Source organism: Xiphophorus maculatus, chromosome 12 (assembly GCF_002775205.1).
Source record: "Xiphophorus maculatus strain JP 163 A chromosome 12, X_maculatus-5.0-male, whole genome shotgun sequence".
In the NCBI taxonomy this organism is placed as follows: Eukaryota; Metazoa; Chordata; class Actinopteri; order Cyprinodontiformes; family Poeciliidae; genus Xiphophorus; species Xiphophorus maculatus.
In genome coordinates this window covers 12,414,222-12,432,462 of record NC_036454.1, presented here as the reverse complement: position 1 = coordinate 12,432,462, position 18,241 = coordinate 12,414,222, and the positions used below count along the sequence as shown (strand labels likewise).

Below are 18,241 nucleotides of genomic sequence, written 5' to 3'. Positions count from 1 at the left end.
CAGTCAATAACTCCTTTCTCTTGTAAAAGTTCTACCATGACAACACTGATTATGATTAACCCATGTTTTCCACATTATTCATTTTATTTTTTTTATAAACACTTTGTCCTCACTGAGCTCCCTTAGCTTTAGGATCTTGACCTATATGACATGTGAGCAGAAGAGACAGTCAAACTCTATCCAACTAGTCAAATGTCTTATTGACTTGCAAAATTTAATACAGGGCACCTGAAATATGATACACCACTAAACCAGTTCTTGCGCTGTCGTGATATTGCTCCTACTGATATGAAGTAAAAGAAAATTGCGAGGGTGTTAGTCATTAAACAATAGCATCATAAAGATGATTTTATACAGCTGTGGTTATTATGTCAGTCATGATGGCATGAGGCTCTAAGTTGAAAGTGTTAAAAACTGTAAAATATGTTGGCTTTGTCAGGAAGACAAATCACGTCAGACAGGCTGGACAAAGTTAATTTTAATTCTTACAGTTTTGTGAGAAATAAATTAGGGAAGTAAATGGCCTGACCTATTTTATCTCTGAACAAATGTTGCCATGGGCATTCAAACTCTGGATGTGATTTCTATCTACCTTTTGTAATTAATAGAACATTTTATACATAAACTAATTTGTAGAATGACCTTCAAGCCATGTTAAACACTTGATTGATTGGTGTGGTGCATTCAGGACAACATACCCTGATAGCTTTGGTATCCTATCCCCAAAATTATATTTTATTAATACAACATACAGTAGATTGACAACTGAGAAGATCTGCATGTCGGGTCAAAATGTCCCCGTGTAGATGGCTCTATGTCTTTCCTGAGAAATTGTCAATAAAATCCTGGAGGTCCAATAAACCAGTAGTCTTTATTTAAATATTTTCATCTATTATTGTATTTTTTAACTAAGCCTGACTTGTTTGCTTGGTACAATTGATTGTATCGAGCAGCACCACGGAGATGCGGAGTGCGCACATAAATCTTGCCATTATTGCATCTGACTTTTTGGGTTTGCTCAGATTGGGGGTCTATCACATCATAATCTTCAAATAATTTAGTGTTGTTCATATTCACAAAAAAACACTGTGTAAACACATTTGCAAAATTTTCATTTCTGTTCAAAAGTATAGATGAAAAAAAACAACCTTTGCCCAATTTCTGAATTTATACTATGTTTTATACAAGGACTAAATGATACACAGGTAGACTCCATTTACTAAACCTCTGGTAAAAAGAACTTTGATGATGAAGCAGGGCTTGTTTAGTCAGATATTGTTTGTCCATTGTTTCATTTTTTCTAAGATAAAAATGAGATTTTAAAATAAATGTCTACTTTTAACTTGAACTTGTAAGACCACATTCACTTGTTTTTGCACAGTTACATATTCTGTAACTAAACACCTGTCATTGTCAGTGACTATTTTGCTCCAACGCCAGCACTGAGTCGCCACTGCCAGGAATAAAGCTGAATTGCAGTCTGACGCTGGACTTTTTCGTGCATGCACCTTTCAATGCAACTGCAGGAGGCGCTATCAGTGCACCACAGGAGGCAGCAGGATATTTGCCAATCTTCTCCCTCATGCACACACATGCAAACTTGTTATCTCTCAGCAGTACAGAAAAAGAAATGATAGAGCGGGAGAATACATATCTGTTTGGTTTGAGCGGTATGAATGGGAAAAACATTTAGTATCTGTTGCTTCTAGTGAGTTTATCTGTTAATGATCTCTATTTTAATATAATCTGTCACTTGAGAAACAGTCGTGATAAAAGCATAATTTTCACAGTTTGCAGAAAAAATGCTTTGACTTATTAAAACAATCATTTTCAATAAAAGTGTTTCAGGATGAGGAAAAAAACAACTTTTTTTCCACAATATAAAGCAGTCACTGCTTATATTTAATTAAATTAAATACTGGCAATTACAATAAATAGGAAGGGTATTTCCACTGCATTTTTAAAAGGCTTTGTGCCTGTTGTGTTACTATTATTATTTTCTGGTTTTAAAAAAAATCTGGAAAGGATAAGTAATTATTCAGATGAGTCTGTTGCATTTGATTTAACAGTTGTATTTACATCCAGAATTAAATAAGAATTCAAAAGTGCAAAGGTCACTTTAAACTGTTGAGGTTCTAGTGAACTGAAAGATCAGGACATGAGAAAACACACTGATGCTTGGGACAAGAAAGCGGAAAAAGGAATTGTGTTCAATCAATTTGTTTACACCTCTGATTAAATTGGTTGGGGAGGGAGAACCCGGGAAAATAATCTTAAATTCGTTTTTCTACCCTCCCTTCATTGCTGGCTGATAATGTTATTCTGGCTCAGATCCACTTCCCTCCAAAAGACACATATTATACTTTTCCTGCATAACATATTTATTTATTATGGTGTTTACAGTATTTTTTTATATATTAAATTGAATTAATCAGGCAAATAAAACTGGAATTGAACGACTACCTAAAACTATATGTCAAAAACATTAAACTGTTCAACACGACCTAATAGTCGTTTATTTTTGATTATTTAGAGGTCAAACTCCTTATAAGAGGTACACAATGCACATCTGAAATGATGTCTAACAACTACCAGCTTGCAAAGATACAGCAAAACTGTGACATATTTTAACAAATTTAAAAAACAAATGTAGATGGAAAAAATTTGAAATTTTAATGTTCTTGTATGCGAGTACTCAAATATTTTTTTCTGAATCTGGGAGAAGGAAACCAAATCTTATTGTCAGTAAAGATGAAGAATGTCCCTCCTGTGGTGCTGAGACTGTCTCTATATGGTTCTCATTTGAGATTTTTTCACAAAACAATATTTACACAGCATTAAGGGTTTTTTGTCACCAAGCATCATACTGCCCTTTCAAAAGCATTTTCATTTGGGCATGAGTACAATTTTCTTATCTGCAAAGAAGTGACTTAGTTTTGTCATAATTTAAGCTTACTGAGGAAACAATTGTGCTACTTTGATCATTTTTCAAAGCATTTACTCAGCAAATAATAATTAAATAAACCACACATTTTACAACAACATACAAAGAAGATCACAAGATTAAAGATTATTTTGTTTGTTTTTTTTCTACATGATTATTTTGAGGTCAAAAACCTTAAGTGATTAAAATACATGTCTGAAATGGCATTAGGTAGCTGCCAGCTTATATAGAATCAAGACACATTTTCTATTTTCAAATAGGTTTTTGATAAAATTATGGATTTATGAAGTAGAGATTGTATGGAATTTTTACTATGTACTTTTAAGAAGATACACAAAGTTTTTTCTCAAATTTCACAGAAAAATCCAATTGAAGAAAACACACTCCTTATGTTAGAGAGCTGCCACTTGGAGCTGTGGTGGGATTGCTTCTATATGGTCCTCATCATGTTTTTTGTTTTTTTGCATAACACATAATTTTTCATTTATCACTTATTTTATTCACCTATTCTTTATTTATTTTTCACATAATCCAATCGCAAAAACATGTTTATTTCCGATTGTTTGAGATGTTATCTGTGAAAAACACTCTTCATTTCTTCACCTTACAGGGTTCAACTGTGTTTCTTTGATCATCTTTCAATCAATCCATTAAGCAAAAAATGCTGAAAGAAAACTGAAATTGTGGGACAATATAACAAACACATCACACCCTTCAAGATGGTTTTATTACAAGTCTTTCTATTTGATCGGTTAGAGGTAATAAACCTTAGAAATGGTCCAAAATGAACGTCTAAATACACTTGTGAAAACCGCCACCTTATGAAAACACCAAAAAATTGGGATAAACCACAATAAGTCTTTATCAAAAATAGATATTAATGAAGTAAACATTGAGTGAAGTTTTTGAAATGTGTTTTTATGTGCATATGCAACCTGTTTCTCAGAATTTTTTATGAAAAATCCAGCTAAAGAAAACACAAACCTTATCTTGTCAGACAGGGTGGGGAAGATGCCCGCCATGGTGCTGGGACTGTCTCCATAGAGTTCTCATCAGGGTTTCATCTGCTATATTGAGTTAAATAGTATTAAGGTATTTTCTTTTTTCTTTTGTCATTGCCCATTTAAACTCTATCCTTGGAAACCCATTTCTGTTTATGTTGGCGTAATAACTTCTCTCTGAAGAAGTTTGACTTTTTCTATCATCACTGTAATACACCCGGGAGGCAACTGTGTTTCTTTGGCCATCTTTTAATGTGTTAATTACGCAAATGAAACTGAAATAAACAATAATTTTTAGGAAAATATATAAAAAACACCCGGCACTTTTAGATGCTTTAGTCATATATTTTTGTAACCTATTATTCAGAGGTTATAAACTTTATATAATGTAGAAAATCCACATTTCGAATGACATCAGACAACTGCCAGCTTCTAAAGAGGGACGAAAACAGCAAGAAATATAAACAATTCTACTGTAAGGATTAATATATATGCAGTAGATGTTATGAGCAGTTTTTTAAACATTCAATTATGCAGATATTCAACTATTTTCTTTATATTTTTACAGAAAAATCCAGCAGAAGAAAACACAATCCTTATCATGCCAGAGAGGGTGGGGAAGGTGCCCGCCGTAGTGGTGAGACTGTCTCTATAGGGTTCTCATCATGGTTTTATAAAGCCTGACTTTCGGATGCAGACAAGCAGAAGGATTTCTCCAATCTATCCTGTGTTTGATCTCAACTGACCTGAGCCTGCAGGTGGAGCGCCACAATGTCTTCTCCTGCGATTGCTTTGCCGGGGGCACTGCCGGCAAAAAAGAAAGCCAAATCCAAGAAGAAGTCAGGTCCTTCAGTGTCTGACCTGATCCTGAAGGCTGTGTCTGCCTCTGCACAGCGTGGTGGCGTGTCCCTGGCCGCCGTGAAGAAGGCTCTTAAAGCCGGAGGATACGATGTGGTGAAGAACAAGGCAAGGATCTCTGTTGCCATCAAGCGTCTGGTGAACAAGAAAGTCTTGATCCGGACCAAGGGCTCCTTAAAGGTTAACAAAAAACCTCCTAAGCCCAGAAAGAGGAAGGTGGTGAAGAAGAAGAAGCCAAAGACCAAGAAGAAGGCAAAGAAGGCCACCAAAAAAGCAGCCAAAAAGTCACCAAAGAAGAAGAGGAAGGCCAAGAGTCCAAAGAAAGCCAAAAAACCTGCTGGGGCCAAAAAGGCAAAGAAGCCAAAGAGCCCCAAGAAGGTGAAGAGGCCCAAAGCTAAAAGGACCAAGGCGGCAGCCAAGAAGTGAGGGCTCCCATGGAACCAAAAGGCTCTTCTTCTGAGCTTTCACTCGGTGTGGACTAAGATGCATTCAACAAAACTGAGTTTGCTTTACTGAACTTGCTATTTTCTTACATTTCTTATTTCTTCTCTTTTTTCTCATCTGTCACAGTCTGTTATAGACTGAACTGCATTGTTGGAAATAAAAATATATATATTCTTATTTAAGAAGTGTGATGTAGTTACTTTATATACGTACTTGCTTAGTAATATAATAAAGGTGTGTTGTTCAGGTAGAATTATGCAATATTACCATTTTGTCTTAAAAAGTAAACAAAACAGTTTGTTAGACTCACTGAGAATACCTTTTGTTTGCTTCAGTTTAGGAGGCTTCCTTGTTGGGTTTAAGATTACCGGTAGTTTGCTTAATTCTCAGAATTAATATTTTCTGGAGTTGCACTTTTTCTGAACTGAAAATCAAAAGCACACATGAATCAAATGTAAGCAGGAATGCCAAAGTTTTAGTATATTTAACTTTTATTTGTAAAGTAAAGTTCTCATCAATACACCTTCCGATGTAACCTGATACAAATGTCAACCTGTTTTACATTCAGCTGGTAAGCTGACAAAACTAGATAAAATAATGTCTGAACTCAATTATCTGCTGTTAAGGAAATTTGTGGAGATTAAAAGAGAGGGTGTGACTCCACGAAACGCTCCACTGGCCAAGAGTCAAGAGGTTTATTTTCCAAACACACTGCCTCGTTGTCACAACGCTGTCATTCTGTTCATACTGGCCTTGGCTGTTCTTAACCATAATCTTCGGTTTATAAGTTTCAGTCGTAAAAAATAGGTTGAGTCGTGTTATCTCAACATTATGACGAGTTTAGCTTCACTGCAAAAGATTTTTAAAAAAGTGGCATGGGGTTTCTTTCTTTTTTTTTTTTTTTTTTTGCTTTCATTCTTTTGTCAAACCAGACTCAAAATTAGAAAGCTTTATGTGTGTGAGTACTGTCGCCATCTGCTGGTCACAATTGGGTACAGAAGTGAAGCCTTCAAAGAAAAATCTCAACCGTATGTTGGGATGTCATATAGTGTTGAACCCATCAGACAGGTCAAGGACAGAGTTGAGATGAAGCTCAACACAGCTAATAAAACAACCTATTACATTTTATTGTTGTTGTGACAATGACAATAAAGATTTATCTTATCTTATAACAAATTACTTTTCAAGAAAATGGAAAGAGTGCGACACAATTGCAGACCCACCATGGCATGGTGCCCACCTAAAATGACTGGCCGAGTAAAGAGAGCATTAATCAAGGAAGCAATGAAGTGGCCCAATTCTAACTCTGGAGGAGGTACAGATGCAACAAAAGTCTGGGATGGACCTGGGATGGAGGTTCACCTTCCAGCAAGACAACAACCAGACTTACAAAGGAATCCTTTACTGTAGATTAAATATCTAACTCTACGATAAAAGTGTTAACTCAGTAGGTTGGATTAGACTTATAACTGATGGGATGCTGGTTTGAATGATTGCTCCATCTGTCCTCAGACTTGATGAAGTGCTGTACAAATGTACGACATTTACCATTTAAAATGGGCCACTCAAAGTCAATACCAAAGTAGAATAGAGAATCGACCAACTCTTTAGAATTACTAACTCAAGATTTGCAGCTGTAGCTGCAACAGCAAGTGAGAGGTGAAGTATTGATTTGGGAATGGGGAGGGCAGGGCTGTTGAGTGTACAAGACATATTAATGCAACACTCTTCTCACATCTAAGTGTGAAATATTCTGAAAACCATGTACAGTGTTTTCTTCACATCCCAATTATACATCACCTTGTGCAGTAAAATGCATCAAAATTTATTGCTGTACCATGACAGAGTGCAGAAATGTTCAAAACGTAGGAAAACTTTTGTGAGGCATGGTAATTTATTGTGCTACTTTTACAATAAAAGTGATGGCAAAGTGAGAGGGGATGAGAGAGGTTTTCAACTCGGTTTGAATTTTGCTGCTGTGATCTTTCTGCAACAAAGACAGGGGAATAACCGAACCTTGCCAAACTGGAAGTGCTTTTCCAAATGTGTTGCTAACTCGGTGGGTCGTTCCTCACAAACACCTGGACGTTTACCTGAGCCTCTTGTCTGTACCAAAACAGGTTCAGACATGAATGCTGGAATGTGACTCAGAAAGTCACTGGGTTTCCCCAGTGATGCACTCTCATGTGATGTAGACCATTATTTCCCCTTATCCTCTTTCTGTTCCCTTTTTAAATGAGGAAGACTGTAAATACTTATCTCAAGGTATAGATAAAGCATCAGTATAGATAAAGTCTTCTATTTCATTTTCTGAACTGCACGCAAAGAAGATTTAAATCTCTTCTCCTTTTATAGTCAAAAGTTTGGACTGTTTGAATAACAACCTGCCTGTCCTGCAAGGGAGATTTGTTTTTTATGTTAAACCATTATATTAAACAGATTGTCCTGCTTCTTGTTGATTGTTCTGCTTCTGTTCTGTTATGGTTCTCTAAAAATCACTCTTTTTAGAGAACCATGTAAAACAGAAAATGGCACATTAGGTTAAGGAATTTTCTTCATATTATTCTGTATCAATTTATCAGTGACAAAAGTTTCACTTAATTGTTTATGATAGTTATATTTCACTGAGCAGAACTTTTCTGTCACAATGAAATTGTAATCCTTTTATTGCTGTGTGTTAAACATTTACAATAGTGATGGGGAGTAGAGTTAGTGGTGTTTATTTAACCTTGAGATTTGTTTCCTCTTTGCAATTCTCATGGGATAAATGTTGTTTTAGTTCTGGACAAATAAATGAGAAATTGCAAATGTCTGCAAAATAAGCAGTTGTTAAATCATAAGATTATTATTGTTTTAAAATTTGATCAAACTTTTTACAGGCTTTTCTTGTCAGCCTGTACAAACAAACAAAAAAGACCTAAGAAAAATGGAAGTGAAACCAAACCAACTCTCAGTGTTTCTTGTTTGTCATGTGATCAAGACATTAGAGGCGGGACTGAATGAACTTCAATATAGCTGCCTCAGATTTCACTTCAGACTGAGGCATCATGAAGTCTGCCCTGACACTTCTTGCTGCTCTTAATTTTTTTCAAATCTGCTGCTCTGGTCCCGTGAGCCGTCCGACCAACTGGCTCAGACAATGCCGGGCCTCCACCAACATTTCCCTCACAGCCCTGGAAGTCCTGCCAGGAGGAGGCTGGGACAACCTCCGGAACCTGGACATGGGCCGAGTGATGAACCTCAGCTACTTCCAGTGCCAAACCACCGAGGATGGACTTTACCTCATTCCAGATGAGGTGTTTGTCATCCCTCAGAAGCAGACAGGCGTGGAGACCAACTCAGAGATAATCAGCTCCTGGCTGGAGCAGAAAAGCACCACATCTCACTCCATCAATGCTGATGCATCATTTTTCTCAGTTCTGAATGGCAAGTTTTCCTATGAGAACACAAGGATGAAATCACATCAGGTCAAGGATTCTTCGACTACAGCCAGAGTACAGGTATTTTGAATATTTAAGAAACATTCATGTCCTATTATTTGGGAGAAAAAAAACTTTTTATAAATATTTAGAGACATCTGTGCAAAAGTTTTCAGACCCCTTGATCTTTCACACATTTATTTTTGTATTCTCGAAAATTTATGCAATAGACAAGTTTCTGTGTGATTATGAAGTGAAAAGGAGAATGATCAACGGTCTTTTAAACATTTAATCTTTTCAAATCAAATTTTGAAAATGTAGCTAGAATTCATATTTATGTGCTGCTTTGGAGCAACACTGATGTCACCAAGTTATTTGGGATTTCTACCAGATTTGCACAGCAGATTTGCACACCCTTTTTTTTTTTTTAGCTCAAACTTTCACATATTTGATTTGGGACCATTTATGAACAGCAAATATCGTTTTCTACAAGGTCTATGTTTAGTAGATCTCTAGACTTTGACTGTGTTTAACACAGATGTTTGGATCTAAACCAATGGTGTCGCAGGTTAATCTTCAAAGGGCAACAACATGATTTGAGTGTTGTCTCTAGGCAGTTGTAGAATACAATGACGTTCTTTGTTAGCAGGTAAAAAAATAAATTTTTGATTGTCTATGCCAGTAAACAGCTATGCAATAAAATGTTTGTTTTCATTATTGGCACATGCTCAGATTTATAGAAATATAAAGGAAAAGTTACATATCACAAAACTGAATATAGTCTATATTTTAATTCTATCAACAGGTTCGCAACTTCATCTACACCGTCAAAGCTTACCCAGACTTCACTTTGGATTCTCGCTTTGCTCAGCAAGTCAAAGAAATTGTTGATGCAATTGCAAACAATCAGACAAGGAATGCAGAGTACCTTTCAGAGAAGATGGTGCTGGACTATGGAACCCATGTTATCACCAGTGTAGATGCCGGGGCATCTCTGGTGCAGGAAGACTATCTCCGTTCCTCTTATGTGTCAGACAGTTCTTCAGATACCTCCACTGTTAAAGCTCAGGCTGGGTTAAACTTTTTTGACAAACTAAAATTTGATATCAGCAGTCAGTCTAGCCAACAAAGCTCATCACTTAAAACATACCAGTCCAATATTCAGTACTCCCTCATCCAAAGCCATGGGGGCATACCTTTTTATCCTGGAATCACTTTGCAGAAGTGGCAAGAAAATACCAGGAATAATCTGGTTTCTATTGATCGTTCTGGGTTCCCCATCCACTATTTTATAAACTCAAATACTTTTCCTGATCTGCCACAGCCTACAGTTGGCAAAGTGGCTCATACAGTGAGCATGGCAATAGAACGCTACTACAAGGTCAACACCCGCCCTGGTTGTGTGGACATTGGTTCCAAGAACTTCAACTTTCAGGCTAACGTTGATGACGACTCATGCGAGGGTCCAGCCACCAACCTCAGTTTTGGAGGAGTCTACCAGCAGTGTACAAAACTTACCAAAGATGCAGATCCACTTTGCGAAACCCTTGCCCAGAAAAATATTGCAACAGGTGATTACTCCTGTCGCTCACCTTACACTCCAACTTTATTACGATCAGAAGTGAGACAGCAGGGTTACACAGAAAATTACTGCTATGACGTTAGCTATGGATGTGGGTTTTTGTGGTTGTCCACTTGTCATCGGAAAAACTGTCAAAATCTCTATCGTGTTCGCTCTGCTCGAATAAATACGTACTGGTGCTCTGTCAATGGAAAAGCTCCAGAAAACTCAGGATATCTGTTTGGAGGAATCTACGGCACCTCTTTCGAGAACCCCGTCACCAAGTCCAAAAGCTGCCCTGCAAACTTCATTCCAGTGAAGTTTCTATCAGATGGCCAAATGATCTGCTTGAGTGATGACTATGAGACTGGCACCAGATACTCCATCCCATTTGGAGGTCTCTTCAGCTGTGAGTCTGGTAACCCACTGGCTAAAAACCAACGTAGATGCCCTCCCAAATTCAGCCAACACCTCGCCACAGTTAGCGATGGCTGTGAAATTCTTTACTGCGTCCAGTCTGGCCTGTTTACAGGGGGTGACCTGAAACCAATCCTCCTCCCTCCTTTTACTAAATCTCCTCTTGTGAGCATGCAAGCTACCAACACAGTTATGGTGATGACAGAAGGAGAACAGAGCTGGGTCAGGGTGGGGCCCACTAAATCATGGAAACTTGTCAAACCCGAGGAAATGCCAGACCTCATTCGAAAGTTCAACCCAGAAATGAATCAGATGTCAAGTGGGGAAAAGGCAGGAGTGGCATTTTTAGTGATGGGTTTGATAGCGTTGGTGGTCGTAGTGGCAGTGATTGTTAGGAGAAAGAGGAGGTACTCTCGACCTAGTTCAGATGGATATGAGGAAATAGCTGAAGAGCCAGAGAGGGAGACAACCCAGGAGGAGGCGTAAAACGGCTCTAGATCGGGTGATTTTCCTTTGATTCTTAAAACAATTTTTCCACAAATTTAAAGATTTATTTTGTGAAAGAGAATATTACTTTTTTACACATAAAACTTTGTATTATGAATTATGAAACTTAAAAGAGAACTGTATTTGCTTTGCAATATAAAGCGCACACGGATGAAAGCAAAACTGACTTTTAAACTCTGTAAAGCACCACTGCTGCCCCCATGTGCCAAGTGCACATGGAAAATAGCACATTTACTGTATATTATTATTATTACTCTACTTGGTATGCTTTGATGCTGTGTTTAGTTAGATTTTTCTTTGTTAAAAGCTCATAAAAATGATTAAAACAACTCAAGTTCACTTTGATTTGTGTCGTGTAATCCAGGTTAAGAGCTTACTTTTTGTATACTGCCAATAAGACACTCTTAATGTATGCTTGCTTATCTGACAGCAATAACAACAATAAAACTAGTAAATGTGTGTGTGTGTTTTGTGTTGTACTCATGAATGTTAAGTATCTGATCAAATAAAATCTTTATAAAACAACAGCGAGAGAGCCACATCAAACCCAACGGAGAAGCTGTTTCTGAGTAATTGATCATATTGAGGTAATATCTGACTTAATCCGAAGGATGCTTTGTTTAAAGTTTATTTTAAAACAAAGTCATATAATGAGTGTCTAACGTCCTCTAATGATCTGTTTTAGAGGAGGTACACTGTTTTTTTGTGTACAGAACATTTTTCAAAGCTTCAAGGGTGTGTGAAGTAGCATCTAGTTCAGCGTTTCTATAATTTGACCCTGGTTCAAAGTCAAAGCACATTTGTTTCAGTCTCACGTGTGCATAAGTGTTCCGAAACTGCTTTGAATAAAACACAACATTTAGCAGTGAGGCTTCTGCTTATTTTTATGTCATTAAAGTACACAAGATCCTATAACTTGAGCCTTGCAAGTAACATACACACTCCTCTCTCAAAATCTACATCTCTCTAAAACGACATATATAATAAAGCAACAAAACAGTGAAGCTGTAAATAAATCCTTGAAGAACCTTCGGCCATTGATCACATGAAAGGATTCACTTAAAAAAGTATTCAATCATAGAGGCAGCATATGGCAGTTCATTAGACTGACGGAGCCTGCTGCTCAGGCAATTCTCCAAAATCAACATACCTACTAGCTGATGGGTCTTCTTTTTGAGAGTTTCTATTGGTGTATAAAACCTTTTGTAAAATGTCTTCAGATCTTTCGTGACTTCAAGAAGAAAACCCATACACATTCCACTGGCATCCACAAATAGACGTGTTTGGTTTTTTTTCTTCCCCTGTGCACAACCAGGGCAGCTCAAAGGTTTTAAACAAACACATATGCAGTCCAACAGACATAAAACTACATAGCCTACGGTATACACACATGGCAGCATCTACACACTCAGACACACATTTCCCGGAAAGTCCTTAAATCAGTGTTGGTCTCCTCTGCTGTGACAACACAAAATCTCTCCCTCCCCCACACATCCACATGCCAACACACATACTGCACACGGCTGGCTGGGATTTACAGAACTGGGTCTTGACCATGAAAACAAACCTACTCATGCAGAGGAAATGTGTAAATCTGCAGGGAAAGAGAGACAGGAAAATAAGGATGGGCAAGAGACAGCCTTGGATAGATAGTTCAAACATTTGGAAACTCCCTCCTTTTCAATATGCAGAGGACATAGTGAAGACTGAACTCTGCAGGCTTTCAGTACAGCTTGCCAGAGACGCCACAGCTCTCTACAGCTGCAACTTCAGGATTTAAGTGTCTCTGTACTTCATCATTTAATCAAACGTACCATGAATGGAAATCTTAAAGAAGAAAACCCAAAGTAGTAGTTTATTCCAAAGAGAAAGTCGCCACTTCACCGCTGCTAAGAAGAAAAATATCTGTAGGAACAAAAAAGGAAAAGCAAGTCAGTAAGAGGTGAGTTTGCATGATTTCTTTCTAACATCTGAGGCAGGATTATTGCAGTTTACAACAGGCTCCTGTGATACCAGGGATTTAAAGCTCATCTAAAACTAAAATCAAACAAATTCTTTTAGACTCTCCTTATAAAAGAGAGTGTTTTTAACAGCAAATATGTGTCTCTGGCCTCTTTGTTTTCTGTCACATTTAGGTAACCATGCAAGCAGGAGGAAACCAGCGGAGAAACTTTGTCCTGTTTGTGTTGAGACTGTCAGTTACTTTGGAAGTCTGCAGGGTCCTGGGTTGTCGGATTGGCACCGGACCAGAGTGTGAGAAGGCTCCTTTTGTCCCAGGTCACAACCTGGCAGGGGAGGGTTTTGATGTGGTGCGTCTGCGCCGCACAGGGGCGTACGTCATCAATGTCAAAGCTCATCTGGATGACAACAGTACCTGCACACTGTGTCCAAACAGGTTCCAAGGCGGGCAGGTGATAACTGTAAAATCTGCAGCTTGAGCTTCTGTTTCCACTCCTCTCAAAATGATTTCACTTTAATAGAAATATTTAGTTTCTTTTCCTCAGCATGACTCTAACCCTAACGCTAAATCATTTGTTTCTCCTCCTTCCACTTTGCTTAGATTCAGAGGCTCCCAGCTGCAGTGTTGGACTGGCGTCTCTTCAGCCGCTGCAGTAAGCAGCTGTCTAGTGCACTCCACCATTCTGTGGACTCCCTGCTGCGTAGCTCCAACTCGCTGGTGAACAACAACTGGGGTTTGGGTTTGAGCTTAGAGAAAATAGGCCAGGCGGTGATAGGAGGAAGCCGCTCAGATTTGGCCAAGTTTGCACGCTCGCAGCACAGTGTGGACAAAGCTACGTTTGCCATGCATGAAATCAGTTGCTCCTACTACAGGTAAGATAAAAAAAATTAGGCTTACTTTGGCTGAATGCAGTGCATTGTTTCATACAATAAAGAAGCTTAATTTCTCTATAAAACTGGAAATATAGGTCAAATAGGTCATTCAGTATAACAGGTCAATTTTATTAATTCATTGTTTAAGTAAAACTATAAAGGTTAAACAATAAATTTGGTACAAAGCACCAATTAGTTACTGTTTCTGTGCCGGTGAGCACCACCATACGAAAAGGATTTACTATTATGTCTTTAGTACAGGGGCCAGGACCAGTTTTACAGGGGCACTGCAATGTTTGGCCCCGTCTACAATCGCCCATTCTCCAAATACTTCTTAATTAGTAAAAGAGAGTGAATTAATGTCATTTCATTTTCTAAGCCTTTTTTTAAAAAACATCCACCAAATAAGTAGAAAATATCTGGAATTGAGAGAAGGTAGCACTAAAGTATATTTTTAGATAAAAATGCAGCTTAATAATAAATAAATCAGTCAGTCTCAGCATAATATACTGCTCAAAAAAATAAAGGGAACACTTTAAGTGTTAAACACCTGTTTAAGTGTTCCCTTTATTTTTTTGAGCAGTGAATATGCAAAATGTATTTGAAAATGTGTTCCTTACTGTTCTATTGAATGAGATTGATCACAAATATGAAGTGGGAAATTTTCAAATTTGTAGTTCTCAGATTATTTGGCACCAATATAATTCAACACCACCCATAAGGTACTAATAAATAACATTATCAACACAGTGTGGGAATTTTCCCGATAATTTAAATACAAAGAAACACTAAACACTCTTTTATAAAAAGCTCCTGTATTCTCAGAATTTAGACGGAAGATGCTGCACATTTGTTTTGTTTTGTGTACCTACATCTATTCTAATCAAAAAGGGGAGAGGAAGTAAAGAAAGGAACTTGGAAAGTTTCAGAACCTTTATCTGCCAACGTTTCACACCAGAAAAGCCACAAGAGGACAGCAATAGAGTTTTGCTTCCCCTTCGACTTTTTCCGCGTGCCTATATTTGGTCATGATAAACTGTTTGGTGGGTCATGGAACTGATTAGAGAAGCGTTTCTCTCAGATGTCTGACAGAATGTCTAAATATTACATCCGTTATCTCACCCAAAACTTCATTCAAACTGGAAAACTGTCAATTCTGGTTTAGGATGTACGGATGCTTTTATGTTCCTGGTCTTTGATTTGAGACTACCATACATGAAAACTTTCACATTTTGAAGTTTTCAGGATGCCATCAGCAGGGTATAACAGATTGTTTTTGACCAAATCAATGGTCTCACAAGGACATTATGAAATGACTTGGCAATAACAGGTTAAAACGTCAGTGTTCTGTCCACTACAAGAATATTACCAACAACCAGAGAGTAAAATGCACTTTAAACTGCATTGCATAATTCACTACAGAGAAATATACTGAGAAAAACAATATGCGAAACATGACAAGGACGGCATAAAAGTTTTATTTTAAACTGCCATCTAGAAAATATCCAAAAATATTTTATAAAAGCTAAGAAATGCAAAGTGTTTACTAACAGGCTCTCATATCAATAATACTGTACAAGCTTGTAAACTTTTTTTGTTGCAGAAAGATGAACATTATGTTGGTGATTGTCTTACAGCCTTCTGTTTTTGCAGCTATAGGCTGGCCGATCATCCCCACCTGAGCTCAGAGTTCACAAAGCATCTGAGGAGACTCCCTCAGAGCTTAAGCACAATCCAGAACAAAGCCCTGTACAGACGCCTCATAGACACCTACGGAACACATTACATACACCAGGTTTTTAGCTTCTTTATTCTTGTACAAATGCAAAACATCCCTCCCTTTGCTCAAACAGTTCTGTGCTCAAGTAAAGCTAAATCTACCATTTAAAGTTCTATGTTTCATTTACTTTTTGTTTCTAGGTGCAGCTTGGGGGTAAGGTGAGGCGGATCACTGCTTTCAGGACTTGTCTGGCCACACTGAAGGGCTTCTCGGAGTCAGAGATCAAAAACTGCCTGAATCTTGAACTCCGGATGGCTCTTGGTTTTCTTCCTGCTAATGCAACTTTCTCCAACAAGTGTGACAATCTTCTGAAGGGTAACATGAGCATGGGCTTCTACCAGGGCTTCATGACGCACAAGATTGAGGTAATAGGAGGGGAGCAGTATTTCCCCGACATTCTCTACCAACAAGACCCCTCAGAGGCATACCACAGCTGGATGAACAGCCTCCACAACAACCCAGATGTGGTTTCCTATGCCATCTTTCCTCTGCATCATTTGGTGGAGGACAATCAGATCAGTGAAAATCTGAGAAGCATGGTCACACAGTATATAAATGAGAACCAGCTGGACGAGGAGCAGCTTGGCCCAAAGAACTGCTCCCCGACTCCCAACTTGGATCATAACTGCTGTCCTTTACGGGCCGGCAGAGGAACTCTGAGTCTGGAAATCCACAGAGCCGCAGGATTGAGGGCCGACACTTTCACAAAAACAGATGCATACGTGAAGATCTTCTACAGCAGCATGTATGAGGAGACTGAGACTGTGATGGACAACAACGACCCAGTTTGGAACGCCACATATGACTTTGGCTCAGTGGAGTTGGGTCAGGAGTTGAGGTTCGAAGTCTGGGATAGGGACGTTCTTTACAATGACATGGCAGGAATATGCATCGTCTATCCTGAGAAAGGAACGCACTCTTTAAGCTGTCAGCTGCGCAAAGGAGTTCTCTATTTTACCTACACCATTAGCTGCGACGCACATTTGACAGGGTTTAGATGTGGCAGATATTCTCCACATGCTGAGTAAATAAGATAAGTATTTAGCCTCTCTATCTAGTTCTTCATTTTTCAAAGAGCACTTCTAACCTATGTTCTACATAGTAATTTGCACTAATACAGATGGTAAGAGACTTCAGGAATTTTTTATACCATCACCTATTAACAGTAGCTGTTTTAAGTTGTAAAAGACTATAATTATTAGTTAAAGTCCAAGTAAGCTCCCTTTGTAATACACAAGAAATTTATGCAGTGTCAGAATCCTTTTTCATTATTTGTACAAAATAAAAATCTTTGACACTATAACATTCTTCATTCTGCTTGTGTTTTTTTCTTAAGAGTCTAAATATTGATATATTTTATTCATTGATCATGTTAATCTGGGCCCATTTTTTTTAAACATTAACATTAATCACTAATATGTTATCTACCTTATATAACCCCAGATGTAAAATTTATTGTAAAATGTTTTCAAAAAATGCCAAAGACAAATGTTTATTGCTTATGTTACATACTAAATTGCATAAAATACAGTAGATTTTCCCAACAGATGTGGAAGGCCCTGGGCTGCATGTACTCAACAGAGCATAACTTGACAGATGTGGCCACCATGTGGCAGGAATGGGAATTACTAAGAAAATGACAAATTTCATTCCTCTTATTTGAGGTCATTTATCACATTTGCAGCCATTCCTATAAATCACAGGTGTCAAACTCCAGTCCTCGAGGGCCGCAGTCCTGCAGTTTTTAGATGTGCCACAGCTACAAAACACTGACATGAAATGTCTTAATTACCTCCTCCTTGTGTAGATCAGTTCTCCCAGCCTTGCTAATGACCTAATTATTCTATTCAGGTGTGGTGCAGCAGAGGCACATCTAAAAGTTGCAGGACAGCGGCCCTTGAGGACTGGAGTTTGACACCCCTGCTATAAATCAACAACTTTCCTCAGAAAGAAAGTAAACATTTGTTCATTATGAGAGGGTCCACTGACACCAGCTGGTCAGCAGTTGTAGTTTTATTGTCTCCTCTTAACTTCTGCCAATTGCAGATAGAGAAATAATCCTCTGGTCAAGACCTCTCCTTACAGCAATGTTAAAAACACTTTCCAGACCCACAACTATCTGATACCTATAAAACATGGATTTCTGTTAAAACATGTTTTTAGTCTAATAGCATTAAGAATTAAATCGATGCTCAAACTTCTGTACAATTCTTTGCAAAAGTATTAATAATGCTTAACCTTTTCACACACGGTCATGTACAACCGTAGATAACTTTTTTGGTGATTTCATGTTATAGAACAACAAAGTATTTTATAACTACAAAGAGAAAAAAACTCCACTAAGTTAATTTAAAATGAAATACAAAATGTGTACAGTTATTTTAAACCCCCTATATAGGATACATATTGTGCTCTACATGATTTTAAAGCACAGCGAACACCATGTAAAAACAAACGATACGTTTACCTTTGTTCTCA

At 37.9% G+C, this 18,241-nt stretch overlaps 3 protein-coding genes across 3 annotated transcripts; all 3 read left to right on the top strand.

Annotated features, from left to right (window-relative positions):
- The first annotated feature begins 4,632 nt into the window (after positions 1-4,632).
- On the top strand, positions 4,633-5,427 carry LOC102233888 (histone H1-like). The gene has a single exon (XM_005794882.3). The coding sequence runs from the start codon at positions 4,717-4,719 to the stop codon at positions 5,227-5,229; it is 513 nt and encodes a 170-aa protein (XP_005794939.1). The 5' UTR covers positions 4,633-4,716; the 3' UTR covers positions 5,230-5,427.
- Positions 5,428-8,265: 2,838 nt separating this feature from the next.
- Positions 8,266-11,610, top strand: mpeg1 (macrophage expressed 1). Its single transcript, XM_005795031.3, has 2 exons — positions 8,266-8,747; positions 9,472-11,610. Exons 1-2 carry the CDS (start codon positions 8,295-8,297, stop codon positions 11,128-11,130), a joined length of 2,112 nt encoding a protein of 703 aa, XP_005795088.1. The 5' UTR covers positions 8,266-8,294; the 3' UTR covers positions 11,131-11,610.
- Positions 11,611-12,651: 1,041 nt separating this feature from the next.
- LOC102227221 (perforin-1-like) lies at positions 12,652-17,068 on the top strand. Its single transcript, XM_005795030.3, has 5 exons — positions 12,652-13,093; positions 13,287-13,562; positions 13,712-13,983; positions 15,637-15,778; positions 15,904-17,068. The coding sequence occupies exons 2-5, from the start codon at positions 13,293-13,295 to the stop codon at positions 16,789-16,791; spliced, it is 1,572 nt and encodes a 523-aa protein (XP_005795087.1). The 5' UTR covers positions 12,652-13,093; positions 13,287-13,292; the 3' UTR covers positions 16,792-17,068.
- Positions 17,069-18,241: the final 1,173 nt, after the last annotated feature.

Bases quoted from the DNA above. Each gene is read 5' to 3' on its own strand.
- LOC102233888 (XM_005794882.3), top strand. From the start codon at position 4,717: ATGTCTTCTCCTGCGATTGCTTTGCCGGGGGCACTGCCGGCAAAAAAG.
- mpeg1 (XM_005795031.3), top strand. From the start codon at position 8,295: ATGAAGTCTGCCCTGACACTTCTTGCTGCTCTTAATTTTTTTCAAATC. The intron at 8,748-9,471 runs GTATTTTGAATA...TTCTATCAACAG, and splicing joins CGACTACAGCCAGAGTACAG to GTTCGCAACTTCATCTACAC.
- LOC102227221 (XM_005795030.3), top strand. From the start codon at position 13,293: ATGCAAGCAGGAGGAAACCAGCGGAGAAACTTTGTCCTGTTTGTGTTG. The intron at 13,563-13,711 runs GTGATAACTGTA...CACTTTGCTTAG, and splicing joins ACAGGTTCCAAGGCGGGCAG to ATTCAGAGGCTCCCAGCTGC. The intron at 15,779-15,903 runs GTTTTTAGCTTC...TTTTGTTTCTAG, and splicing joins GAACACATTACATACACCAG to GTGCAGCTTGGGGGTAAGGT.